Genomic DNA, 25,882 nt, shown 5'->3' on the forward strand with positions numbered 1-25,882 from the left:
AGTTAGGTTGTTGATTTGAGGTCTTTCTTGTTTTTTAATGTAAGTCTTTATAGCTGTAAATTTCCCCCTTAATACTGCTTTTGCTGTTTCCTGTAAGTTTTGGCATGTTGTGTTTTTGTTTTCATTCATCTCTAAGTATTTTCTAATTTCCCTTGTGAGTGAGCCTCCCCCTGTAGACATGTGACTCATATACTCACCTTGTACAAGTTTTTCCCTAAGAAGCACCTACTCAAGTGATGCCTTCCCTGACCAGCCTATTCAGGTGGCACCTACTGTTCAGCACTCCTTGTCCCCCCTCCCTGCTTTATTTTCCTCCATAGCATGTATAATATACTGTTTAATTTACTTTGTTTGCCTCCCTCCCTCCTATCTCCCACCCCTCCCAATCTCCTAAGAACAAGCTCCAAAAATACAGACAGTTTGTCTTTTCATTTATGTATTTCTGGTGCCTAGAGCAGTGCCTGGCACATAACTACATCTTGAATGAATGAATGGTCCTTTGGCAAGAGTGCTTTCAAGAAATATATTGTGTAATTAGATTTTTTATTGAAGTATATAGTTGATTTACGGTATTATTAGTTTCAGGCATATAGCACAGTATACATTTTTAAATTCTCATAACTACATTGTAAATGTTATATGATCTCAAAGTCTTTGGAAACCACATTGGAAGTTAATTTCTTGCTTAGAAAAGTCCAGGTAGACTCTGTTGTTCAGTCTATAATGAGAACATGGGAAAAAATGAGGAGTAATGAAAATTTCTACATGAAAGTAGAAGTGTTATGAATGTGACAGTTTCAAAAAATTAAGGTCATTTGTTTAATGTGGGCATCTATTTATTCTTTGTTTACATCTATAATTCTTCTCTAATTCTCACCTGTCTCCTCCTTTAAAGTAAGAATTACTAAGCCAAAAAAAAAAAAAGAAAGAAAAAAAAGGAAATACAAGAACAGATAAGTCTCCAATAAAAATCAGGTTTTGTCTTGGTTATGACTTGAGTTCTTAAGGATTAGAGAGCTAAAATTTTGCAAGATGGAGACTGGAAAGTCATTGGTAAATGAATGACCATGTGACTCAGAGTGGTGCAACCCTTCTAGCCTGAAGAAGCCTTTAGAAAGGTACACCAGCCATGAATGTGAAGGCTGATCAGCATTTGGCAAGGGGTTTTCCCCCTGCAAAAATATGCTAGATCTGTAGCTTAGTGCCACTTTTCTTAGTCTAACTTTTCTCTTTTCTTCCTGAATCTTCAGTATGGTGAATTGGCAGAGAGCTCTGTTCTGACTTTAAACTTTACTATAAAAAGGCATATCATCTTGGGGAGCAGTGGTTGGAAGTCAGAAGTCTTAAATTCTGTTCCTAGTTTTGTCTCATTTCCTTACCTGCATGAACAGAGAGAGGGCTGGATTAGATTATCTCTGAGACCATCTCAGGCTTGGACACACTGACTTTTCAGTAGCAGGTGAAAACTTACGAGCAGCTGAAGATAGTGTGCCCTATGTTGAATACAAAAGGAAGATTTTTTCCTCCCTTTCTAGTTTCCTCTGGGAAAATGATTGCTTTTTTTAGTTTGATTATGGCATTGCTAGAATGCAAGTGTAATTTTTATGAAACACGAGAATACCTTAGGGAAATAGCCTTTCCAGAATTCCAGGTGTTCCGTATAGTGTGAGCCAGTGTTAGGATGAGCCGATTCTTCTCCAGGAGTTACTGGAGAAAGAGAGCATGATGTTTTCTCCCCTCCCTTTCTTTTTGCATTAGGATGCAGTGTAATTGACATTCTGTAGCTATCGTACTTGATGGCTGCTGTCAATGAAAGCATGTTAAGAACCTTCTGAAATGCTATTTAAATGAGATCTCTGTCTCCCATCTCCACTCTAAATAATACATTTTTAATCGCCTTTGCTTGGTATAGTTCTTTTACCTTGTGCAAACCTTTCCTATCACTGTGTCTCCAGTCAGTTTCCTGGGGCAGTTAGGTCTGCTCTGAGGATGAGAAGATCAGGACAGTAGAGACAACCATTAGTAGAAAGAGCCCATGAGTTAGGAGAACTGAATTTTAGACCCAGCCCTGTCAAACCGATGTGTCTTTGGGCAAGTCTGCTTAGCCTTCTGGGCCTCAGTTGCCTCATCCATAAAATGGGGGTAATCTGTCTTGCCTTCATCGTGGGCTTAGGGGGAGGTACAGATGAAGTAATGAATATGAAAATGCTTTTGAACTGTAATGAGGTTTGTAACAATTACAACAGACATGCCTTCAGAAGCTTCTAGAGAGTGAAAACCAGTGCCAGAATTAGTACTGGTGTGCTCACATCATGTTTGAAAATCCAGCACCACCTTTTGGCAGAGTTTTAACATCTGAAAGGAGTGATTTTTCCTCCTCTTTTCTTCTTCTCTTTACCTGCTTAATTTAATTTTAGTAACTATTTAAGATTTTAATGCTTGATTATTTTTACTTAATGTTTTTCTTCTTTCTTTTCAATCTGATAAGGAAATTTGTACATAGACTCCAGGCAAAATCTCCCTCCTTCAGTGATGCCACCCCCTGGTTATCCTCATATCCCACAGGCACTCAGCACTCCCGGAACAACGATCACAGGTAAGTTGGGGTGTGGTGTGTTGCGGTTGGTATTCATTGAAAGGCTTTTAGCTATCCCAACAGTGAATGAAGCTGCCTCAGGAGGGGGTGAACTCCCTGTTTAGGAGGGGTGGGATGCAAAATATCTTTAAAATGAGGCTCATAAGAGCCACCTTGTAGAGACTTCTGGGTGGATTCGTGCGAGCATGTGCACCGCGTGCCTGGCATATAGGAAGTGCTCAGCGCGTGCTGATTTACTTCTTCCCTCTTCTCTACCCAAGTCACCGCTGACCCTGCCTCCTTCCTTCCAGGCCATCACGGAGCCATGAACCAGCAGCACATGATGCCTTCCCAAGCCTTCCAGATGCGGCGCTCTCTGCCTCCAGATGACATCCAGGATGACTTTGATTGGGATTCAATTGTGTAGAGCTTGTTTTTCAAGGCCCAGACCCAGCATCACCTTTCTGTGCAGTGAAGGGAAAGGTTTAAGAGAATCCAGTTGAGAAAACAAAGTTGCTAATCACTTTACCAATGTTATTGAAATTTTTTTGAAGACAATCAAAAGAGATTTTAGCTGGATAACTTACTGCTTTTATCTGACTCAGACAAGTACTACATGTTTGTCTCCCTGCCAGCTGCCCTATGTAGCTCCTAACTGTTGTGTGATTTGAACGGCTTTTGCATATTTGTGTCATTTGATGTTGACCACAAGTGCCAGACTGATTTTTCAGACAGAGCCTATTTTGCTGCAAGCAGTTTATAGATGCATATGTGTAAATACATGTACAAAAATTACTGAAAGGCTTCAATTGTTTTCTAATTGGATTATTACGTCTTGAAAAGGAAGTTACTGTGAGTTTTTATTCCTTGTTAGACTATTTTCTGCAGGATGCTTTTAACTGGTGTAGGCAACTGAAAGGAAGTAGATTTTTTTTCAAACCCCAGTTCCCCTTATTTAATCTCTTTCAGAAATGTGGGTATTGAGTTCTACTCAGTAAGTCAGAGAACCCAGACTTTGATACCCTCCAAACAGTCCAAAGGGGCATGTTGTTCCTGAGCAGTGTAAAGAACTGACCGAATGTTTTCTGATGCTTGGGGGATTCTAGAGTTTGTGTTGCACCTTGTCAGTGTCTGCTTTTCTAAATCTGCATTGTATGACAGTTCTAAATGTGTTTGATTGATTAGAAGCTGCTCATTGCTTGGCTTTTTAAACAGATCAATGTCTCCACATTCACTTTCGTATTTATTATTCAAAAGTGTTATTTTAATATTTATTGCTGTCTTTTGTGAATGCTCAACTCCTTTTGGGTTCATTAAGGAGAAATGTGGTGTCTGAAAGCACAGAATTACTTTTCTTGATAAGAGTTTACAGACAAGACAATCAGAGAGAGACCGTCATTCTCTTTATCATTACTCCTCCTATCACATGCGTGTATTTCTCTACCTTAGCATTCCTGCTGATTGAGACTTGTTAGCCAAGTAGGGTTTTCTGGAATTTGAATCAGAGTTCATTTGGGCGACAGAACAGCAGGGCAGTGTTTGTAAAGCAGATTTCCCCCTCATTCTCGTTCCATTTAGGAAGCACGGAAAGGCGGGTAGAGCCACACATGGCTTTTGCTCGCCTCAGTCCCCAGTGCAGTTACTGAGTAGCCCTCTGTTTCTGTTGTCCTGTGTGTCTGTGTGTGTGTGACGTTTGACGTTTGATTCCTTTCTTTGAAATGCAGCCTTCCTCTTAGGGGTTTTTATTCGTTGTTTTTTGTTCTGTTTTACATTGTATCGCAGTTATTTTTCATGGATTGATTGTCTTAGTTTTATAAATGAAACTAAAAGAAATGAGATTTCTTTTTTAAATGAGTAGATTTTGAATTGGTTCTTTAGACCAAGAAAAGAGAGAGAGCAGAATATTTTTCAGTTCTAAAGGGGAAACGAAGGAATAATAAAAGCTGCTCACTGGTTGCTTTTTAGCATCTCTAGTCTCTGTCAGCCATGCTTAAGTCACTCTAATTACCCTTGGTGATTCTGTGGTTGAGTAATCTCTACTTGAACTAAACAGACATCTTTATTTCTGTTCGTGTGTATGTGAGAGTGTTTGCGAACGTGTGTGGGGTTTTTTTGTTTGTTGTTTTTTATGGAGTGTTGCCTTGAGTGAGTCACTGGGAAGCCAGCCCTGGTACATGCTGGTGAGGTTGGGGAGAAAGGAAGGGCTTGATGTTCCTGTTGTTTGGATCCTGCTTGACATGAAAAAGAAAGCTCAGCTCTAGCCCCTCGGATCAGTGAAAATCAGAGGATTCTGGAAAGGCAGCCAACAGGCCCCTCTTAGATGGATCAGAGGCAAGATGAGACAGCAGCCTACAGAGTAAAAGCCTGAAAAAAAGGGGGGTGACTCTCAGCAGTCTGCTCAAGTCACTCTTCTGTGGATACCACGATAGCTGTTTTGAAACTTTCAATTGTACGGATAGCAATGTGCACTTTAAACAGTTTGGGTATTGGAATGCAGTCACGTGTACTGAGTGATTCAAGCAGAAACCACTGATGAAGATTTTACCAATTGTGTGAAGCTAATTTCCCGTTTGGCAATCACTTACTGATTTGCAGTGATCAGTATTTTTGTGTGAATTTAAACTTACCAAGAATGGCCCTGGAGGCAGAGCCTCCTCCCACGCCCTCCCACTCCTGTGATTCACGTGGCCTGGAGCCCAGGACGGGCCTTCTCAGTGGGCTCCTGGCAGACAGGGCTACCTGGTGAGGTGCAGAGCTTCCCTCTAGTGGCCATCTCAGTCGGTAGTTGCTAATGCAGAGCAAGCTCTGCCTTGGGCTTAAATTGACTGAAGACTTTTAGGGGAAAGAATCATAATTGCATATAATCAAATGGGGGTACTCTGTCCAGGAGAATAATCCGACTGGCATTTGTGGCAGTTTTTGAAGTGTAAACGTATTCATGTGTGTTCTTGTAAATACATGTCTCTCAGATGTCCTTTGAAGTGGGAGGGAATCAATCTGGGGATTATTTCAAATGGAATAGAGTATTTTGATATTGTTCATTCAGAGGGTGATGTGTACATATCTCTATTGTATATATGTGATGAACATGCATTGGCTTTTTGTGCAGACACAACCTGCTCTCTGTACTGCTGTTGGACAGTCAGTGTTTTAATGTTTCTACAGTTTTGCTATTGCACGATTTCATAGTTTGCCTCTATGATGAATGGCACCCATTCTTTGTAACTGTTTAGTGCTGTAAAGAAATATTCCAAGTGTCATTAGGATTGTTGCTGCCAGAAGTGATATGCATGAATGGCACTTAAAATAAATATATTATGTTAACTCTATTTACAACACCGATTGGTCTGTGTCATTTGCTGCAATTGAGGGAACAAGACTGGAGCTAGTCCGCATGCAGAAAGCCTGCAGTCAGCCATCCCTTGGGGTCTGGGAGACTGTGTGCCATGTATGCGGCCTCCGAACAGCCACTGCTGCTGTTCATTGAACATCCCACTAGCTCTGTGAGCTTGGGGAAATTATTTTATCCCTCTGAGCCTCATTTTCCTCATTTACAGCGCCTATAAAAAGAGGAGAATAATACCTGTCCCCTAGAGTTGTAGAGGGAGTAAATTAATTAAGGCATTGTGAACAGCACTTGGAACATAAACAAAGCACTCAGTATGTGCCAGGTGCTGTGCTAAGTAGATACTGTCATCCTCATCTCACACGCGGGAACAACTCACGTAGAGGTGTTACACCATTATACCATTAGGGCTTCCCCAGACCCTTTGTTGGCAGGTGGCAGAGCTGAGGTTTGAATCCAGATCATTTGACTCCAGCGTCATGCTCTTTTACACCATCCTCTGCTACTTCCAAGGGAGTTCCCTGTCCCTGCCCCAACCCTGGGCCCCAGTCTCGCCCCCAGGGCTGCCTTCCTTGAGAGCTATTTCCAAAAGGTGAAAGTGGAACTTCTTAACATTTGCTGGGCCCACACTGTGTTGGGCCTTCCCCTGAGAAATCCAGAGGTGAGAAACCCAAGCCCTGTCTGTAGGGGTCCACACCTACCCAGGACGGGTAGCAAAGCCAGCCCAGGGAAACTGCCGAGGGAGGTGACTCTGAAGGTGCACCCTGGCAAGGCAAGATTCTGGTGGTGAGGAGTTAAGTCATGCTGAGGCTGGGATATTGGCTTAGGAAAGGCTTGGGGTGGACATGGGCAATTTGAGTCTTCAAAGGGTCCTAGACAGATGGGAGGAGGTGTTTCCATTTATACCACTGCTCTAAGCCAGGCATGGAAGCTAGACTAGCATGGGAACGAGGTAGGGTTGAAGGGGAGAAGTGATGGGCTGCTAGTTAAGAGCCAAGCACGAACATTCCTATGGTATGAGTGGTGGTGTCCTGACCAGAGTGACTGGGAAACAGGCTCAGAGAGGTAGACCAACAACACAGGTAGAGGTGGACTTGAAGCTGCAGTCCCACCCCATGATCTTGCCCAAGACCTCTTGCTACTTCTAACAACCCACAGGACACTGTCAGGAAAACCTATTTATAACCATTTTACAGATGGTAAACTAAGGCTTAGAAAGGTTAACTCACCTAAGTTCTCATGGCTGCTAGAGGATCTGCGGTAACTCAGTCTGAGCGTGTGTGTGTGTGTGTGTGTGTGTGAGACTTGAAGGAGCTCTGCTTTTCTCCCATCACATTGGGTCATCAGTGCCTCTGAAGGACTGTAGTAGGGGGTGCCATTAGATCTGGTCACTTTGTGCTGATCAAGTCGAAAAAGTAAACAAGACCATAAAGGTGCATGTTTAATTCTTAAGGCTTTACCATGTTAGTGTGTAAAGGGCTGCTATTTATAGATGTGCCCTTACAAGTTGGACAAAGCAGTCCTGGAAGAGCCATGTAAGCATCAGTTAGCATTTTTAGATGGGCTGACTGCATCAGAATGCCCTAGAATCACAGAACTATCTTGAAAGCTTGAAGCTGCAGGGGGCTTTTGAAGCCATCTAATATAACCCCCACATTTTGTTGTTGAGAACATTTAAGACCCAGAGAGGAAAGTGACTTGCTCAAAGTCACACACTCAGAGAGGGGAAATTTGGAGAAGTAGAGAATGTCATCTATCTGGCAGGAATTTAAAATTCCTAAAAGAAAACCCTCCATCCAACATTGTTGGTGGGATTGTAAATTGGTGCAGTTACTATGGAAAACAGTATGGATGTTCCTTAAAAAACTAAAAATAGAGCTACCATGTGATCCAGCAATCCTACCCCTGGGCGTATATCTGGAGAAAACTCTTAATTCAAAAAGATACATGCTCCCCAGTCTTCACAGCAGCACTATTTACAATAGCCAAGACATGGAAACAGCCTAAATGTCCATGAATAGATAAAGAAATACTGCCATTTGCAGCAACATGAATGGACCTAGAGATGATCATACTAAGTCAGACAAAGACAAATATCATACAGATATCACTTATATGTGAAATCTAAAAAATGATACAAATAAACTTGTTTACAAACAGAAACAAACTCAGGCATAGAAAACAAATTTATGGTTACCAAAGGGGAAAGTGGGACAGGGGGATAAATTAGGAGTTTGGGATTAGCAGATACAAACTACTATATGTAAAATAGATAAACAGCAAGGTCCTACTGTACAGCATAAGGAACTACATTCAATACCTTGTAATGGCCTATAATGAAAAAATATGAAAAAAAAAAATATATATATGTATAACTGAATCGCTATGCTATACACCAGAAACTAACAGAACATTGTAAATCAGCTATACTTCAATTCCTGCACACACAGTCTTACTTGCTCTACACAAGAACCCAATGCTGTGGTAGTTACTATAGTTATTGCTCTGCTGTACAGAAAAGGAAACCACTTCAGAGAGGTAAGACACAACACAGCTGCATCCTGAATGCATTCAATCAAAGCATGCAAATTTAATTATGCACACTTGGCCAAAAAGAGAATGGAAATTATAATGTGACAGTGAGTATCTACCTGTGATGGAATGTGTGCCCGGCGGTGAGTGGAAATGGGAGGATTTGAACCAGAGACCATAACTGGTATCTGCTTCCAGGTACCTCTCTGCCTGAGCATCTCACCACTGAGTGTCATTGCAGTGGATAAAAATACACGATCTGTACAACATTGCCCTGGGATGCAAGCCAGCCACTTCAAAGACAGCCTGTAACAAAGAATTAGGAAAAACGGCCATTGTTGGTCTTATTGAAACGACAGTGTGCTTATCTCCAGTGTGATGCCTTCCTAAAGGATCTTCCAAAGGGTTTTGGACTTACCTCCCTGTGACGCTCCCTCCATGTGATAAGCAGTAGTCAACATGTATGTGTAACATTTGGTGAGTGGCTGCACCAGAGCCAGAGTCCAGCTCCAGGTCAGGGCTGCTCGGACCTCGGCTCTCAAGCTGTGCCCTGATCCATGCAGGCCCTGGCAGTCCAGAGTAGGATAACCACCGTGTGTGCCTTGTTACTTCATATTTACTGCAAGCCCTTCATGCAGGCTATGGTATTTACCCTTCAAAACGACTATGTGAGAGATACTATTGTTATCAACCTATGGCAAAAGAATAATCTGAGCCACAGAGATTAAGCCACCTGCCCTGGGTCATCAGCTCTTGTAAGTGATAGAGGTGATAATAACAACAGCTGGAGAATTCAGACCCAGGCCATCCAGCATCTACACTCTTCACTGTGCTGTGCGGTCCGTCCTGACCCAGCAAAGAACCAGGGCCTTAGAACAAAGCCACGAGGCCGCAGTGAGCAGCGATGGCCACCAGAGGGCGCAGGGTTGCCAGCTGTGTGTCTTTCATTCTTTGAAGTTTTCCTTTACCACCTGGTCAGTGCTCCCCTCCTAGGCAGCCCCCAGAGCTGAGTGCTCCTAAAGAAAGTTAGGGACGCCAGCGGCCAGACCTCAGAATCTGCACCCGCATCAGGTCTTGCTGGAGGGAGCCAAGGAGCCCCTCTGGTTCTCAGCCCTGGCCCAGTCCTCGTGAGGCCCACTGCCACCTACTCCCAGGTGAAGGTGGGGAAGGTCCCCCCACCATCAGCCCCAGCCCTGAGCTACCTGGGACCCTGCTTTTCTGGGACCAGCTGATGCTAGGGACTAACACTGATTATGCAGGTGTTGGGAGGGCTGTGCCAGGCCGGCCACACACCTTGTCCTCCCAGCCCTGCCTCTGAGCCCCCGCACACTCACACACCAGCTCCCATGGCCATCACTGACATTATGATTATTGCCACTATCTGTGGGCCCTCTGCCCAGCATTTGACAGCCATCATCTGAGTTAGCACTCCCAACTGCCTTGGAGGTTGGTGTCATTATCTGCCTTTTACTGCTGGACATTGCCACTCAGAGAGGTGAAGTCATCTGCCCAAGGTCACAGTCAATGAGAGGCTGGCAAGGGGACGGGAACCCAGAGCTGCCTCACTCCGGTCTGTTCTTGGCACTGAGGCCTCTGGACTCTTCCACACCTCTCCCCAGTTGCCCTTGACCGCCCTCAGGGCTGGTCACCACTCCAATCCCACCCCACCCGCCCCTAGCACGGGGCCTGAGCTGACGTCACCGGGGGTGTGCCACCCCTCTCCCAATGCAGCCCCCAAAAGGTCAGAGAGGCAACTTCCTGTCCCAGACAATGGCCATAAAGATGTCCGAGGACACTTCCCACACTTCCCACGCCTGAGTGATGCTCTTAGGCTGAGGCCTCCCTGGGAACAGTCCTCCAGTTCTGTATGAGAGTGTGTGAATGCATGCATGTGTGCCTCTGTGGGGGTGTGTGTGTAAGTCAGGGTACCTGCAGGTGCTTATGTGACTCTGTGCTCAGGAGGCCTTACATGTGTGTGGCACCGTATGTGAGCCAGTCCTGTGTGTATGCTTGTGTGTCTGTGACTGTGTGTTCATCTGTCTGGGCCTGGGCATGTGATTGTGTCGCCAGTGTGACTGTGACTGTGACTGTGTGCCCTGGTGATGATGAGCTGCGGACAGGAGAGAGCGTTCTCCCGGGACAGAGAGTGTGTGGGAGGGGGCTTCTCACCCAGGTTCTGGCTCCCTCCTCCCTTCCTAACCTTATTAGCCACTCGAGTCTCCCCCAGCGGCCCATGTCCCGGAGACCCTTGCCTGGGATAGAGCTGGACCCCAGCTGTCAGGGTTAGGCCCTGCGAGTTGATGTAGGTGAATTCTCCTCTTTTTCTCATCACATCCCTAGCCTCTGTCCTGTCACTGCTCCTCCCTACTGTGGCCCTTTGGACTGGGTCCCAGATCCATTTATACTGCTCCTGCCCTCCTCCACCACAAAGCTTCCTGGCCAGCCCAGAAACTGGTCCATTGTGGGCTGCTGGCCTGTGGCTGAGCATGTTCCCTGCAGGCCTCAAAGGCCAGAAAAATACACTAGGAAATGGAAAGAACCCAGACTCTGGAGTCCGAGGAAACTAGAATTCCATCTGGGCAAGACATTGCCCTCTCTGAGCCTCAGTTTCCTCATTTGTAAAATGGGGATGAAATCTCTTCCCTCAAAGTATTGATAAGATTGTCCATGAGAAGTCAGGTGAAGGTGGCCAGCATGGGCCCCGGCACATCGCAGGGCCCGAGGACTGATCTGCCATCCCCATCTGCCTCCTTCCCTCACTTCTCTTCCACCTGCCAAGACCCAGCGATTCTGCTGCACGCTATCCTCCCATCCTTCCAATCACCTGTCCCTCCCGGGCACGGCTGGTTTGGGGGGAACACGCCCCTGTGTCCTGGACCAGTGTGGCAGCCACACCTAGACAGTCCGCTCCCAGCACCCAGGGCCACGGCGGGCTTTCTAAGTCACAGCTCTTCCCATGGTCCTGCCCTGGCTTCCCAGCCTCACCGGGTTTGGGGCAGAACACCGTAGCCTGCTGTTTACAGCCTCCTCTGGCTGCTCTCCCACGGCCCCTCTTCAGCCTGCTGCAGCCCGTCCTCCCTCCCTTCCCCTCTGTGCTTCCCGATGCCTGGCTTTTGCCCTCCAGCCTCCTTCTCTGTGAGTCCAGATCCTCCCATTGATCAAGGCCCAGTCCAAACACCACCTCATCTGACACGCATTCCCAGGCCAGGCCCTGGAGGGACCTTCTCTCTTGGCTGTCAGTGTGCTTCCCACAGGGCCCCTGGGAGCCCAGGCCAGGGCCTGTCCTCCCTCCAGCCGGTGGGCTCTGGGGCATGGGGCAGGAGCTCCAGATGGGTCTCCTTCCTTCCCTGACAGCCTTGTCTCCATGGCCCATGACCAGAGTAGGCCGGGGGGTGGTAGGGAGGCAGCTGCTGCCCTGCCGTGCGGGGAGCAGATGGTGAACGGAGCCCGCCCAGAGCCTTGAACCGGCCAGGCCAGGGGGTTGTGAGATGACCCTGCTGAGCAAACAACCAGACACGCCCTCGGTCCACTCCCCAGCTGCCCCCCGGAGCATCAAGGCAAAGATCCTGCCCACCCCAGGGCCCGGGGGAGGGGAGGCAGCCCTCCACCCTGGCCTGGACTTGGACTCAAGCCAATAGGCTTCAAATTCCAACTCTGTTTTCCACTTTCTCCATGGCATTGGTCCCCCCTTGGTTTCCTCCTCTGTAAAATGGGCATTGCTGACCTATCTCACAGGGCCTGACTCCTCTGCTCCTCTCCCCTTCCCATCCCTGAAGGTGAGAGTCTGGGGCCAGGAGGACAGGGCAGGAAGGATGTACAGAGTGGAAGTTTAAGCTTTTCTTTGGCACTTGTGAGAACTGGCCTCTGTTCCGGAATTTACAGCTCTGGGACTGCAGCAGGTGCCAAGTCCACCTGGCAATGAGTCTGCAAAGTGTGCCTCCCTCCAGCTGAGGTGGCCCCACGCTGTGTCTGCACCTCCCTCTCGCACTTGGCTGGGCGTCTTCGTGCTGAGCAGCGCCCAGGACGACTGTGCGCGGGACTTGTCCCCACCCTTGGGAGACTCGTGGTTTCTCAGCCTCTTCGGGTCTCTGAGCTTCAGTGTACCCACACCCACCACCCAGAAAACAAGGTCCTACAGTGATTTCTTACGTGTTCCCAGAGTGGTTGAGAGGTTCACACACACTGTGATGTCTTCCTCAGGTGCTCTGGGCTCTCGGGAGAACCAGGGAATGTGACGCCCTCCAGGACATGTTGACAAGCAAGATGGGGAGGCCATGAAATGCGGGTCACACCCTCTTTGTGGTCACACAGATCAATCTGGGCTCTGTTCAGGCCTTTCTCACTAGGGTCAGCTGAGGCTCGCAGCCTGCAGGGAAGCAGGGCCGGGTTGGGAGGACTGGGCCTCAGTGGACCCAGCGTTAGCAGGCACGCCAGAGCCACGCTGAAGTCACCCAGACCAGAAGCTCAGCAAGCTAGGCCAAGGCGCCAGCATCCTCACAGCGACCGGAGGGCAGCCCTGACAGCCGGGGACCTCGGTCCCTGCCGTGCTGAGGGGTGGCCGGGCTGCAGAGGTGTCTGGTTCCCACGCCTGTAAAGCAGCTTCAGTGCAGGAGGGGAAGGAGGGGGCTTGAACTCATATCCGGGCCCAGGCGGGGCCAGGGAGGTGGCAGGGAAGGGAGGGGTGCCGGTTCCCATTCCCAGGGCAGATGTCAGAGGTAGGGCTGGGTCGGGCGGGGCCTGAGGCCTAGGAGCCGATTCCTCTTTCCCACAGTGTGGAGCTCAGTCATCCCGCACCCCCCCCCCGCCCGCTTTGCACCAGGTAAGCCCTGGCTAAGGGGATATGGGAGAGAGAGGCCTCAGGAACCAAAGCGCCTTCCCTTTCCCCCAGTCCCACTGTACCTTAGGAGGGGAAAGACTGAAAAACTAAAGGGAGCCAGAAGCTGGGCTCCTCCAGCCCATAGCAGCCCATCCATCCCCACCCTTAAAGCTAAACCAAACCCCCGTCCAGCCTGAGCCCCACACTTAATCCCAGATCCAAGTCCAGTCATAAACCCAACCTCAGCCACATCTCCAACTTCAGCTGCAGACTCCCTAACAAAGACCCCAATCTAACCCCAAACCAACCTCCAGGTCAGTCACTGTCCCCACATCGACCCAACCCAAACCACAGCCCCTGTTTCTAAACTAACCCTGCCGATTACCCGACCCCCAACCTCAGCTCCATCCTAAACCTGACCCTAGCCCAAACCCCAATTCCCATTCTAAGTTGAACTCCTATCACTATCTGCTACTTCATCTCACCCTAACGCAACCGCAGTCCCAACTGGAACCTAAGGCTGACCTCTACCCAGCTCAGGTTATCCCAGCCCCAATTCCAACCCCAGCCCTAACCTCAGCTATGCCGCTGAACAGTACCTGGTGCTCCCCTCCATCCCAATCGCAATCAGTTCTACCCGTATGTGTATGTGTATTCCAGCCTCACCTTCAACCCGGACTCCATCACCCTAACGTACCCCATCCCATCCCCAACCGTCCGCTGCTGCTCACTCCCACCCAGCTCTCGGCCAGCAGGGACCACCGCGTGGCTGGACTGGATGTATAGACCTCAGCATACACACACACCTTGCACACACACACTTCAATTTACACATACACGCGCTTGAGCACTGGCCTTGGAGGACAGGTAAACCAGGCATTTCCTGCCCCTCCCTTGGGCTGAACTCCTTTGAAGTTCCCTCCAATTTCTCCTTCTGTGTTGACTCTCCCCACCCAGGGATTCCCATCCCCACCCTTTTCTTTGGAGCCGCCCTGGCTTCCAGCCAGACTGGTTTGTAGATTAGTACACTGCAGCTCCCAGGGCTTCCCTTCCTCCAGCCCTAGGGGCCCTGCTCACAGGAGAACGCCGTGAACACACACAGTGCCAGGGCGCAGTCCTCACGGGGGGCAGGGTCACAGAGGCACAGAGAAGATCCTGGCTGGGGGAATGTATCTGGTTCTGTGGGGACTAAGAGAGGCTACTTATCTGAGCCTGAAGGGTTAAGTAGGAGTTCAGCTAGTAACAAGCAAAGAAAAGCCTTCCAGGCAGCTGGAACTGCATATTCAGAGGCAGGGACAATGGGAGAGTGAGGCCTGGCAGGAAAGGCCAGGGTGGGGGAGCACAGGCTGAGTTAGTTGCGGGAGGGAAGCAGGGAGCAAGGGAATCCAGAAGAGGGGGAAGCTCATTCGAGGATGATCTGAGGCTGCAGGACAGGCAGGACCGCTGGCCCAGCACAGGACGAGGACAGGCTGCGGCTCGGATGGGCAGGTGGTCACTGGAGGGGCCAAGGGGGACCAGAAGCTGCTACTGCTGTTGAGAAAAGTAATAATAGCGGAATGATCTCTTGCTGAGGGCTTTCTGCATGCTAGCACTGAGGTAAGCATTTTTATAACTTCATTTAATTCTCAAAATAACCCCATGAGGTACGTATTACTATATGGGTCTCCACAGAGGACATGAAGGGCACTGAAATTCAGAAAGGAAAACAATTTGCTCCAATTCACACACAACAAAAGAGGGCAGTGGGTGGGACTTGAACCCAGGCCTGTGGATGGCAGAGCTGAGTCCTTCCTCAAAGTCACAATGGCCAAACCTCGTACCTGCCTTGGAAATCTCACCTCTCATCATTCGAGGTCCCCTGGCAACCTCCTCCTTCCCTCAGACATTTCCCAGGTTGGTCCAGGCCCATTTCACCCCTCTGCTGTTCCACACGTAGCATCCTCTGCAAGAGATGGCCTTCTGCCTTCTGCCTTCCGTCCCTTCTCTACGAAAATGTCCACTTACTCTCTACAACTTGGCGCTGGCACAATCTCCTTTGGGAAGCCTTCCTGAACTGCCTGCCCCTGGGTGGGGTGAGCAGCCCCTCCATTCGCCATGCCCACCCACTCCCCTCATCATCCTGCATTGGCACTGCCTAGACCTCCCTCCTCCAGGGCTGGGTCTGCAGCCCCACCCTGGTGCCTGGCTAGGCGCCTGGCCATTGTCAGTGAGTATGCATGGTTGATGAATGAATGCAGGACCCAGCCCAGCTGTGGGCTGAAGTGGGAGCCCCTGGAGGGGCCAGGACTCTGCCAGCCTCCCCGGATTGATCTCTTATCTGCCAGGGCTGCCTTGAGCCTTATCTGATGAGTATTGCATTGACAAGACAGCAGATGAGATGCTGACAAAGACTCCCGGGTTACTCAGTAACCCTGCCCTCTTTAAAAGTCCCACTGTTTTCCCCTCGTATCCAGACCCAGGCACACCTCTCTCTCTGTCTCTGCTGCCATGAACACCTTCCTGCTCTCTGCCCTGTGCCTCCTTGGGGCCTGGGCCGCCCTGGCAGGGGGTGTCACCGTGAAGGTAAGTTCTCTGTCCCTACCCTGGCCCAGACAGCTCTCTGCTCCCAGTACCCTGTCCCTTGAGAGAGAGCACCCCTCCTTTGGGGCTGGAGTTGAGGGTATGTCTACGGCTTGGCTCTCCCTCAGAGACCTCTTCTCTGCTCTGTCTCTTATGCCTTCGTCTTCAAACCTGGAGGAGAAAGAAAAGGGGAGAGAAATAACAATGTGGGAACAGCAGGAGACCAGCCAGTTTCCAGGGCACTGGCAGTGGGCCAGCCTCCTCCATTATCTCCCTGTGGCCCTGTGATCACCGTGGGAAGAGGGATTATCAGTCCCATTTTTCAGAGGAGGAAAATGGAGCCTCAGAGAGAATCCGTAACTGGCCATGGGCACATGGTTGGGAAGTGAAGGAGCTCAGTTCTGTACTCAGCCAAAGCACTGGCTGGGTCTCAGGCATCATCTGGACATCCTGGAGGTCCTGACGGAAGGGTGTGCCCACCGGTGTGGATGCTGACAACAGGCCAGTCTGGTACCCAGCAGGGCCCCCACTTGCTATTGCAGACAGGCCCCGGGAGGCCTTTTATTGCTTCTCAAACACCAGCCAGACAGCAGGCAGGAGCTGGGGGCCAGGTAATCAGTCTGCATTGCTCTCAGGCAGGGATGGAGACAACCTGGGTCTGGTCACGTAGAACCAGGATGCCTGGGCCTTTGTCTCAGCTCTGTGCTTCTCCCTAAAAATCAGCACAGTGGCTCCTCTTGTGTTCCTAGCACTTCACATGGCTTTTCTCCATTTCTCATATAACATGCAGAACCAAGGCTCCCAGAGTGTAATAACCTGCCCACGGCCACAGAGCAAAACCAGGATTCAAACCCAGTGTCTGGCTGTAAGGCTGGAGCTCTGACCACCTCATACTGCCCAGTAGTGGAGCACTTGGCTCCCCTGTGATGCAAACACTGCTTGAGGGCCACTGGGGCTGGAGAGGAGGCAGTCCCTGCAGAAGCAGCCAGGGAGCAGGCTGCAGCCTGGCCTCACACTCCGGTCACTTCTCTCTTAGGATGGAGAGTTTGCCTTTTCTCTGGAGTCAGTGAAGAAGCTCAAGGACCTCCAGGAGATCCAGGATCCCAGGAACCCTAGAAATCTGGGTCGGTCCACTATTCCTATCGCCTGTAGCTCCCCAAATTTCCCCGAAGAACTCAAGCCTGTCTGCAAGGAGCCCAACGCCCAGGAGATCCTCCAGAGGCTGGGTGAGTAGCCTCCTCTCTGAAGGGTGGGGCCTGGGAATTCCCTGATTGGTGGCCCTTGTGAGAGAGGTGTATTCTGATTGGTGGGATTTGGAGGACAGGCTCGGCTTTGATTGGTGGATCTAGTAAGCCCTCTGCCATGTGTCCTGGTTCCTCTGGTCTCAGCTGTAGCACCCTTCTGGGTAGAACCTCCACTCTGATTGGCTGGCTTGAGTGGTACCTGAGTCCTGGTTCAGGGTGGAAAGCCCCGCTGGTCAGAGACAACAGGCCTAGGGTTCTCCTGGATGGTGGCTGTACAAACTCTGGTTCAAGGGAGGATAGGGGCTTTGGGAGGAGAAGCTGCTCTCACGGAGCCTCATCTCTCCTGTCCAGAGACCATCGCCCAGGACCCCAGCACTTGTGAGATCTGTGCCTACGCTGCCTGTGCTGGATGCTAGGAGGGCCAGTGACCGCTGCCTTCTGCCCCTCCTCTGCCAGAGGCTCCCCATCCCCGCAGCTCAACCTACCCGGCCTTCAAATGGAGGAGGGAGGAGAGGGCAGCCTGGGGAGGCCCAACCCCTGCCCCCATCCGAGCTGCCAGCGCTTCCCACGATCTGTCCCCACCTGCAGCTAATAAACCAGATTCCAGAGTCCTCCTCGTGTTGCTTTCATTCCTTCTTTCATCGTCAGTCTACTCATCACCCCACTTTGTTGACACCTACCTTGCCCTCCTTGGCCAGCTTAGGATGTAGTGTGCTAAGTGAGGACCCCACTCTTCCTGCTAAGTCACCACCCTGGGGCTGTCCCCGAGCACAGACACTGAGGGGATTTGAATCCCCTAATCACCAGCAGGGGAGGTGGAACCTCTGCTCCTCTTTGGGGTCACTGAGGTCACAAGGCCACATGTGAGTGCTGGTGCTGGTGAGCGTGACCTACACAGACACTGAGGGGCTGTGAGATCAGCCCCTAATTGAAGAGTTTTCAAGGTGCCTCAGGATCTGGCCCCTCCTGCCCTCCCCCAGGGCCTACACCCCAAGCCACAGCTCTCAACATTTCCTCTGCTCCTCTTCCCTCTGCTCTGCCCCTCTTCCCACACTCCTGGCCACATCAACTTCTGCTTCAGTGCCAAGGCTTGGCTCCTGTGCCCTCTCCTCAGAGTGTAGGTTTCCCCCACCCTTCCAGGAGAAGTCCGTGTGCCACCCCACCTGGTGCTTCTCCCCGGGCACTTCAATCACCCACACCCCCTGCCAGGTGGCCTCCCTGGGGTGTAAGGGCTTCTGTACGGGGGAAGTCTCTCTGATCCCCAGAGCAGGCCAGACCCACCAGGTGGCTCAGCCTATACAGCACAGGGCAAGGGCAAGCAGAGCTACACTGTTCTAGCCTTGCGTTCTTGCCGTTGTCTTCCACGTACTGTGTGATGTTAAGAAAGTTGCTTTCCCCCTCTGAGCCTCAGTCTTCTCCTCTGTTAAACTGGGATAATAATCGTATCTGCCTCCCAGGCACAGTGAAATCTTGCCTGTAAATGTGTGGGTAATGCAAGTAAAGTTCAGGCCATATGCAACATGAGACAATTCAAGAAATATTAGAAAGAAAGAAAGGAAGAAAGGAAGAAATGAAACCAGGGTCAAGCTGAGAGTGATTCAAGCAGGGGTGGAAGAGTCTTGTTAGCAAAGGTAGAGGGAATGAGGAAAGAAGAGGAACCAGGGGCCTTCCTAGGAAGGGACCAGGAGGGGAAGTGCCACAGGGTGATTTGGGCAGGATTCCCTGGGCTGCAGAATTCAGAGGAAGAGGTGCTGGATGCTAAACTTTGTGAATGGGGTTGGGAGGCGGGGCACGTGCATTAGCTCCTGAGATTTGCATTGAGATGGATGCCATTTCAAAACAAGTGTGAATAGAGGGAGGCAGAGGGCATTCCAGAAGATGGGGTTGGTGCAGACACAGAATTAGGAAGGTCCGAGGCACTAGAATGGTTCAGCCTGGACAAGGTGGAGCCTGGGAGACACACAGGACCTGGCTTAAGCCAGGCCGTGTCATTGACAGGCCGAGGATCTCTCTCTGAGACTTGGTTTCCTCATCTGAGAATGGGGATGATAACAGGTCAGGCCTCCCAGGGCTGCAGGGGGACTTGATGAGATGGCTGGTGGGGTAGAATCATTTCATGCTCTCGCTCTAGGGCCAAACTCTCTGGGTGTGAATCCAGGTGTAGCCTGTGTGTGACTTTGGGCACGTTACTTAGCCTGTTGTCTCCTCAGTTTCCTCATCTGTAAAATGGGAATGACAAGAATCCCTACTTCATAGGGTTGAATGAAGGTTAAATGAAGTAATACTCAGAATTCCTCGAGTCTCCGTGTGAGCACTTTGCCGATGCTATTATTATTATTGTTATTTCTGTGTGAAAGGCTCAGCCTAGTGCTTGGCACACAGCAGGTGCTCAGTCAGTGAGTGACAGTTCCCTTTACTGCCTCCTCCCTAGGTAGGTGGGAGATGAGGCCAGATGGTGTGTGGGCTCAGCTTTGACTTGAGAGGTGGCACTGGGGAGCCACAGAAGGGTAAGGGGCACCATCAGAGCGATGCTGTGATGCTCCTGGCATGGTGGGCATGGAGAGCCTGCAGGACGCAGGGCAAGGAGGAAGGTGGCTTTGTGGAGTGCGGGGAGGGGGAGGTAGTGATGACAGAGGGATGGGAGGGGCTCTGAGAGACACAGGAGGCATTGCATAGGCCCCTAGCCAGCCTCGCCTGCCTGTTGGGGAGGAGAGGAAGGAGCTGGAGCTCTGGGGTGTGCGGCCTGGGAGACTGGGCGGCTGCAGGAGTCCTACGCAGGACTGGGCCGTCAGGAGGGGCAGCTGGTCTGGGGCATTCATCATGGCCTTGGCCCTAGATGCTGGTTCAGAGGGGATGGCCCCTTTCCACCTGGCTTTCCTCCTCTCTGGCTGCCCAGGAGGGAGGCTGGGGAGGAGCCCACCCTGGGGAAAGCCCTTCTGTCTCCCAGGAATTCCCAGCATGGTGCCTGACTTTCAGTTAAGCACTGAAAGCTGCTCGGGGGAACGCGGGGCCTGCAGGGTGTTCCCCCCCCCCCCCCCCCGGTGCTATCAGCTACAGCCAGGGCCTGGAGTCACAGGGGGCAGGAGTGTGATGGTTCAGAGCATAGACTGCGGCCCAGGCTTCCTGGGAAGAAGACTTCTTCAGCACTTTGCTGAGCTTGTGATCCTGGACTGATTGGTTCCCAGTACCTGGGTCTCCTCATTTGTACAGCAGAGATGGTAATAACAATGGTACCTGCTCCTTTGGACTAGTTAATACGAGCAAACTGTGTAGAATGGTGCCCAGGGTGTGCCAACGCTCAATAAATGTCAGGATACTAATATTCCTTGGGGCCAGAGGATGGAGAGAAGGAAGGTCTCCTGGCTTAAGCTGGCCTGACAGCCCCGGGGAGCCTGAGAAGGGGGTAAGGGTGAGCTCCAGCAGGCCTGGGCAGAGTCAGCCCTGACAAGGGGGCGCTAGGAGGGGGCCCCATGTGGTTCTTCCCTCCACCCGCTCCACCGCAGTCCCACCTACAGGAGGGCGCGCCCCCTCCTCCCTCTGGCTCTGCAGTGGGGGACGCCTTGAGGGGTTGCGGGATCTGGGTGCTCAGCAGCTTCCTAGCTCTGGGATCACGGAGCCTCGTTTCCACCCGGAGCCTCGCTCCTCCGATAAGAAACTGGGTTTAATGAACCAACCCCTCCAGCGAGGAAACCAGGGAAGTTCCTGACTCATGGGTCCAACACTCTCCTCAATCCACCCAGCTTCCTGAGAAGCCCTGCCCTGGCCCCGGGATGTACAAATGCACACCCGGCTGTGTGTGTAGGTAGGGAATATTTATTCAGCAGCAGGGCTGCCTCAGGGGCCAAATTCTTCTCTGATTGTGGGTCCAACTGCTTTGCGCCTGATCCAGCTGCTCGGGCCCTGGGAGGGGGCGATGACTGAGGTGGCGGGGACCCTCTGAGCCTGGGTCGGGGCAGGAGGCTGTGAAGGCAGAGGACTGGGGGACAAGGTGTCCAGGGTTGGCTCAGGGTGCCCGGGTCCTCTCAGCCGCAGCCGGTACAGGCGACATTCACACACAGCTCACAGTCATCACCAGCGATGGTCCCTGGGCAGGGGAGGAAAGTGGTCAGCTGAACCTGAACCTGAAACATCTGCGGTCCAGGGAGCCACTGACCAGGCAGCCAGAGAAAGCCTGCTTCCAGGAGGGTCTGAGGAGGGGCTGGCATCTTTCTCATGGATTAAGAGTAGGGAAGTTTAGAAGCAGCGTGAGAGGCTGGGGCTCAAGTCTCAGGTCCTGTCCTAGCGGTCCCCGGACAAATCACTTAAACTCAGTGCCTGAGTCTTCCTGTCTGCTTATCAGACAGTGTTGGCCTGACGGGGGCTGGCGAGGAGAGCTTGCAGGCAAAGGTGCTGATCCAGGGCCTGGCACTTGGTAGGTGCTCAGTAAACCCTAGCTAGTCACTGCATTCTCCCAGCCAGCTCTGCTCCTGGCCATCCCTCCCTTTCAACCTAGATGACACCTCCTCTTGGAAGCACTTCAGAGCCCCTTATGCCACCCCAGATGTGAGCTGTCTCTCTCCTGTGTCCTTACTCTGCTTTCCCCATCGTCCCACTGCACTGCGGTCTGTTTCCAGTGCCCCTTCCCTCCCATCTGTGACGTCCCGGAGGGAGGACGATCGCCCTGACCGGGTTGCCGGGGACTGAGGGGGTTCTTGGCATGCCTGACTTTCAGTGCTCAGACTTGGAGTCCAGATCCTGAATTTCCTGAATCTCCCTGTTTCAGGTGAAAAGCCACAGGGTGCTTAACAGAAACAACATGAGATAGAGGAGCTGGGGGGATGGGGAGGAGAGAGAATGAGGGGCAGGGAGCTCTGCTGGGGTAGGGACACTCACTCAAGGCCTGGAAGATGCTGGCTGCATCCCCCGAGGCGCAGATGGGCTGGAGATCCAGTGGCAGGGCCGGGTGGTGGCACACGGAAGGCTGGAAGCTCTGGGCTTGCAGGCGGGGGCTGGGCATCCCCTGCCCCTCCAGTTCGCTCAGCATCTTCACTGATTTCAGCTGGACCTGGAAGCCTTGGTACTGGGGGGGAGGGGGAGGAAGTGGGAAGGCATCACAACCTGAGCAGAGACAGGAGTGGGCACTGCCAGGAGACAAGGGTTCCCCAGACCCCAGAGAGGTCCCCTGTTCTCATGGAGTCAGAACGTTGAGGCCACACTCGGAGGACCAGCTGGGAGGTGGGAGGCAGTGTCTGACCCTTCACAGTCCAGTGTGCCACAGGCTAACTGGGAGATGAGGTCGAGCAAGGCTGTGGAGCACCGTGGTTCTAGGTGTGGAGGAGACTGGAGGACTCCTGGTTCCAATCCCAGCTCTCCTCGACAGGCTGCCTGTCTCTTCCCCACTCTGAGCTTCATCTGACAAACTGAGACAGTCATCCTCCACTCCCGTTTGGTGCCTGGTACCCAGGGCAGCCCTGATAACTGCACGATTGCAGCTGAACTGACAGGGCACGATGACAGCAACGCCTAGTCCAGCCGGCTGGGCTTCAAGGCCACGGCTGCGGGGGAGGCTGACACCCCTCCCCAGGACTCCCTGGCCGTTTCCCAAGGAGGCCCTGCCCAGAGCCAGGGATGTGCCACCCGGGAGCCCAGGCACGTCCCACCCCACCCCAGGCAGGCCCTGCTCCCACAGACTCCTTCTAGTCCCTAGAAAGGGATCTGGGCCCCCGCTGCCTTCTGTCCCGGCCTTTGCATATGCTGTGCCCTCTGCCTGCGGCAGTCCTCAGCCTCTGTGCCTGGCTACCTCTCACTAGTCCTGCAATGTCAGCGTGAGTTACCCGCCAGGGAAACTTGTCCTGGTGACCATCCCCCTGCCACCATACAGGGGTGATACTGAGAGCTGTGTGAGCACGAAACAAGTCACCCTCCCGTTCTGGGCTTTTCAAGGGCAGGGACCACGTCATGCTCCACACTCGGACCTCTGACCGGGAGGGGCCTTTGCAGGGCAGCGCTGAATGATCGCCGTTTATTGTCCCCATCCCCATCACCGCTGATGGGCAGTCCTGCTGCCCCCACCCGCCAGCTGTCCTGGCCCCTGGGCTGTGACCGTGTTGGGCTGAGCCCTGGTCTTGCGCTCTCCTCAGTGGATTTCCCAGTGCTCCCTCTCCATCCAGGTCTCTCCCTGGGGGGCCCTTCAGACCAAGGGCATGCTGGCGGGATGAACAAACCTGGATGTAGACTGACTGTGTGCCCTCCAGCAACACCAGGAAGACCACTGCGACCCCACACAGCAGGAGCCCGGCCCCTGCCCTGCAGGCCATCTCGCTCCCTCTGTAACCCGCTGCCGCTGCCACCGCCGCCGCCGCCGCCGCTGTCCACTTGGCTCCCACCTGCTTCCCGGGCTAGCAGCGCTTTATAGGCCAGGCTCTGGCACCCTGGTCACTCATTAACTGGCCAGCCAGGGTGGGGTTGACAGCTGGCTGGCATTCTGACAAGCCCAGAGCCCATTCCCAGGAAAGGGGCTGGGGGCGCTGGGGGCAGGGCGGCCCCCAGCACATGGGGGCAGGACGCTGTGTGTTAAGCACCTGTCTTGTGTATAAGACACCATGCGGGTGGCGTGAGAGGGAGACCATTTCACAGACAGGGAAAGTGAGGCTCCAGAGGTAAAGTGACTTGTCCCTGGTGATGAGTTAGTCAAGGGCAGAGCGGGGACTCAGGCTTATCTGACCCGGCTCATTCCAGGGTTCTTTCTTGGGTCAAAAGATGCAGGCAGACAGGTTGGCCCAGGGCAAGGTGGGCAGTTACAAGGCTGACCTCAGGGCTCTCCATGCCCCAGACCCATGTCTTTTCCTCCCCTCTCTCCAGTTCTATTTAAAGACCATCCTTCTGATCAGTCCCTGCCTGGGTCCTCAACCCATCTCTGCCTGCCATCTCCCCTGGTGCCTGGGTACCCTCCAGCCATGTTTCCTCCAACTCACCTGTCTGTGCCTTTCAGAAGCCGATAGCCTAACCCAGCATGAAGGCAAGAGCACAGGCTTGGGAGACAGATTGACCTGGGTTCAAATCCTGGTCCTGCTGCAGCCATGTGATCCTGACAAGTCCCATCCACTCTAAGCCATAGTTTCCTCTTCCGTCAAATGGACGTAATGATACACCCACCACCTGAGGTTGCCAAGAGTGATGCGACCCGGCCTACCTGAGCTCATTCTCTGGGGGTAACACGTGCCACGGCAGGTCCCTTAGTCTCACTAGGTAGTGCATGACCTGCCACCTCCGTGGCTGAAGGTTGGGCCAGGGAGAAGCAGGCAAAGTCCACAGGGTGTCATCACCCCGGCCAGCCTAGGTGGCTGTCAACAGTGCCCATGCCAGGGCACTGCTCTGTCAGGCACGGAGCCTGGCTTGCGGTAGGCGCTCTGTGTATAACACTGAATTGAAGCCCAGCCGGCCCATCTGGGTAGTTAAGGCCCACTCTCCAGCCGAGGCCAAAACCTGATGTCCTTGTGGTCCCTAAGTCCAACCCTCCTTGCATAAACCAACCCCGTCTCGTGCTTTTGCTGATGATTCTGACCTGCCTGAATTGCTCACCTCCTTTCTTATCTTGGGGTGAACTGAAAAAACTTGAGTGAACTTTGGCATTTCCTTTGTCTTGCTTTGAATCCAGATTTTGACCTTTACTCTTCTGCATATGAAGAACTTAATGGACTCTCTTCCATAATTTCTTGTCTGTAAACTGAAAACAACCATCTGTAACAATAACTCATTTCTCAAACACACACTGTCTGCTGAGCGCCATACTGTCCTGCGGACCTAGTCCCATTTCATCTTCTGGGACAGGTGTAACGGCTGCCTTCATTTTAAAATGTGAGATGAAGCTGAAACTCCTTTTACAGGCCCAACCAGGTCAAGCACTGTGTGGGCAGCAGGTTTTGTCTCTGGAATTCTTGCTCAGCTTCTCAACCATGTGATCTCGGGTAACTTCTCTGAGCCTCCATTTCTTCATCAGTAAGTGGAGGAATCAACGGACAACCTCACAGGGGCTCTTGTGAGGCGGAACTGGACAGACCCCTCCCAGAGGAGCCCGTGACTCTCCCCATCCCACAGCTGCCCATGGGGGCCGTGCTGTGAGCGGTGGTTCTCTCCCGCTTCCCCAGGGAGCCCTCCCTGACCTGCCCCATCTCTGAACCTACAGCTGGAATAGTTTTGATCTTGGAATGCCCAGCCCTTGCTCTTTCCATCGGGTGATCTCAGGCCCATTGGCCTGACACCAAGAGCCAAGGAACACACTTGTAGGGTTCATAGGCCCCTGTGGCCATGAGCTCCTTCCCTTCTCTGCCTCCAGCCCTGCCATCTGGGGCCCGTCATGTGTCCCTCTTTCCCTGAGAGTAAGGTGTGACTTCCCTATCTGCCTAATCTGACTCAAATCCATATCTCAACCCTGCTCTTCCTCCTCTCGTCACCAATGACCCACCATCCATCATGTCGCTGACGCACAGACCCAAACCCTCACTGCTGCCCCAGCTCAGCCAGCGTGTGTTAATGTTTCTCAGGGCACTGCCTTCCTGTGGGACATGGGAAGTGACTGTCATGCCAGCCTGGATTCTGTCTCTGTGTGGAAGCCTCAGACACGGAGGCAGAGTGGGTGACAGGTTGCCTGTGTGTGTCCGGCTGCTTCTCTCTCCGCACTGGACTTCCTGCCCAGTGCCCCCCGCCACGGCCCCTCCCTGCCCCTAAACTGACCATTTCCCTGGCAGCGTTGGTCACAGCTGATCATTCCATCCTTCCTGGGGAAAAAAGCACTTTCTCCACTTGGTTTCTGGGACACACGCTTTCCAGAT

General features: G+C 52.1%; 3 protein-coding genes across 8 annotated transcripts in view; 2 read left to right on the top strand and 1 right to left on the bottom strand.

Annotated features, from left to right (window-relative positions):
• Positions 1-5,904, top strand: part of FOXJ3 (forkhead box J3) — a 126,470-nt gene extending 120,566 nt beyond the window's left edge. For all 6 annotated transcript variants that reach the window (XM_072974650.1, XM_006215838.4, XM_072974651.1 and 3 more), the window contains 2 exons: positions 2,489-2,596; positions 2,887-5,904. In XM_072974650.1, coding sequence (XP_072830751.1) covers positions 2,489-2,596; positions 2,887-3,002 — 224 coding nt within the window. In that variant the 3' untranslated portion in view covers positions 3,003-5,904. The remainder of the gene's footprint in view (positions 1-2,488; positions 2,597-2,886) is intronic.
• A 9,678-nt stretch (positions 5,905-15,582) lies between these two features.
• GUCA2A (guanylate cyclase activator 2A) lies at positions 15,583-17,672 on the top strand. The gene is made up of 3 exons (XM_006215839.3): positions 15,583-15,831; positions 16,865-17,054; positions 17,424-17,672. The coding sequence occupies exons 1-3, from the start codon at positions 15,757-15,759 to the stop codon at positions 17,486-17,488; spliced, it is 330 nt and encodes a 109-aa protein (XP_006215901.1). The 5' UTR covers positions 15,583-15,756; the 3' UTR covers positions 17,489-17,672.
• Positions 17,673-21,094: 3,422 nt separating this feature from the next.
• Positions 21,095-23,368, bottom strand: GUCA2B (guanylate cyclase activator 2B). The gene is made up of 3 exons (XM_006215876.4): positions 23,276-23,368; positions 21,945-22,131; positions 21,095-21,156 (listed from the first exon to the last, which is right to left on the bottom strand). Exons 1-3 carry the CDS (start codon positions 23,366-23,368, stop codon positions 21,095-21,097), a joined length of 342 nt encoding a protein of 113 aa, XP_006215938.2.
• Between the last annotated feature and the right edge of the window lie 2,514 nt (positions 23,369-25,882).

This window comes from Vicugna pacos, chromosome 13 (assembly GCF_048564905.1).
Source record: "Vicugna pacos chromosome 13, VicPac4, whole genome shotgun sequence".
In the NCBI taxonomy this organism is placed as follows: Eukaryota; Metazoa; Chordata; class Mammalia; order Artiodactyla; family Camelidae; genus Vicugna; species Vicugna pacos.

Coding starts and splice junctions, on each gene's coding strand:
- GUCA2A (XM_006215839.3), top strand. CDS start 15,757: ATGAACACCTTCCTGCTCTCTGCCCTGTGCCTCCTTGGGGCCTGGGCC. Junction 15,832..16,864: donor CAGGGGGTGTCACCGTGAAG/GTAAGTTCTCTG, acceptor CTTCTCTCTTAG/GATGGAGAGTTTGCCTTTTC. Junction 17,055..17,423: donor GGAGATCCTCCAGAGGCTGG/GTGAGTAGCCTC, acceptor TCTCCTGTCCAG/AGACCATCGCCCAGGACCCC.
- GUCA2B (XM_006215876.4), bottom strand. CDS start 23,368: ATGGCCTGCAGGGCAGGGGCCGGGCTCCTGCTGTGTGGGGTCGCAGTG. Junction 22,132..23,275: donor CACAGTCAGTCTACATCCAG/GTTTGTTCATCC, acceptor CCTCCCCCCCAG/TACCAAGGCTTCCAGGTCCA. Junction 21,157..21,944: donor CAGCATCTTCCAGGCCTTGA/GTGAGTGTCCCT, acceptor TCCCCTGCCCAG/GGACCATCGCTGGTGATGAC.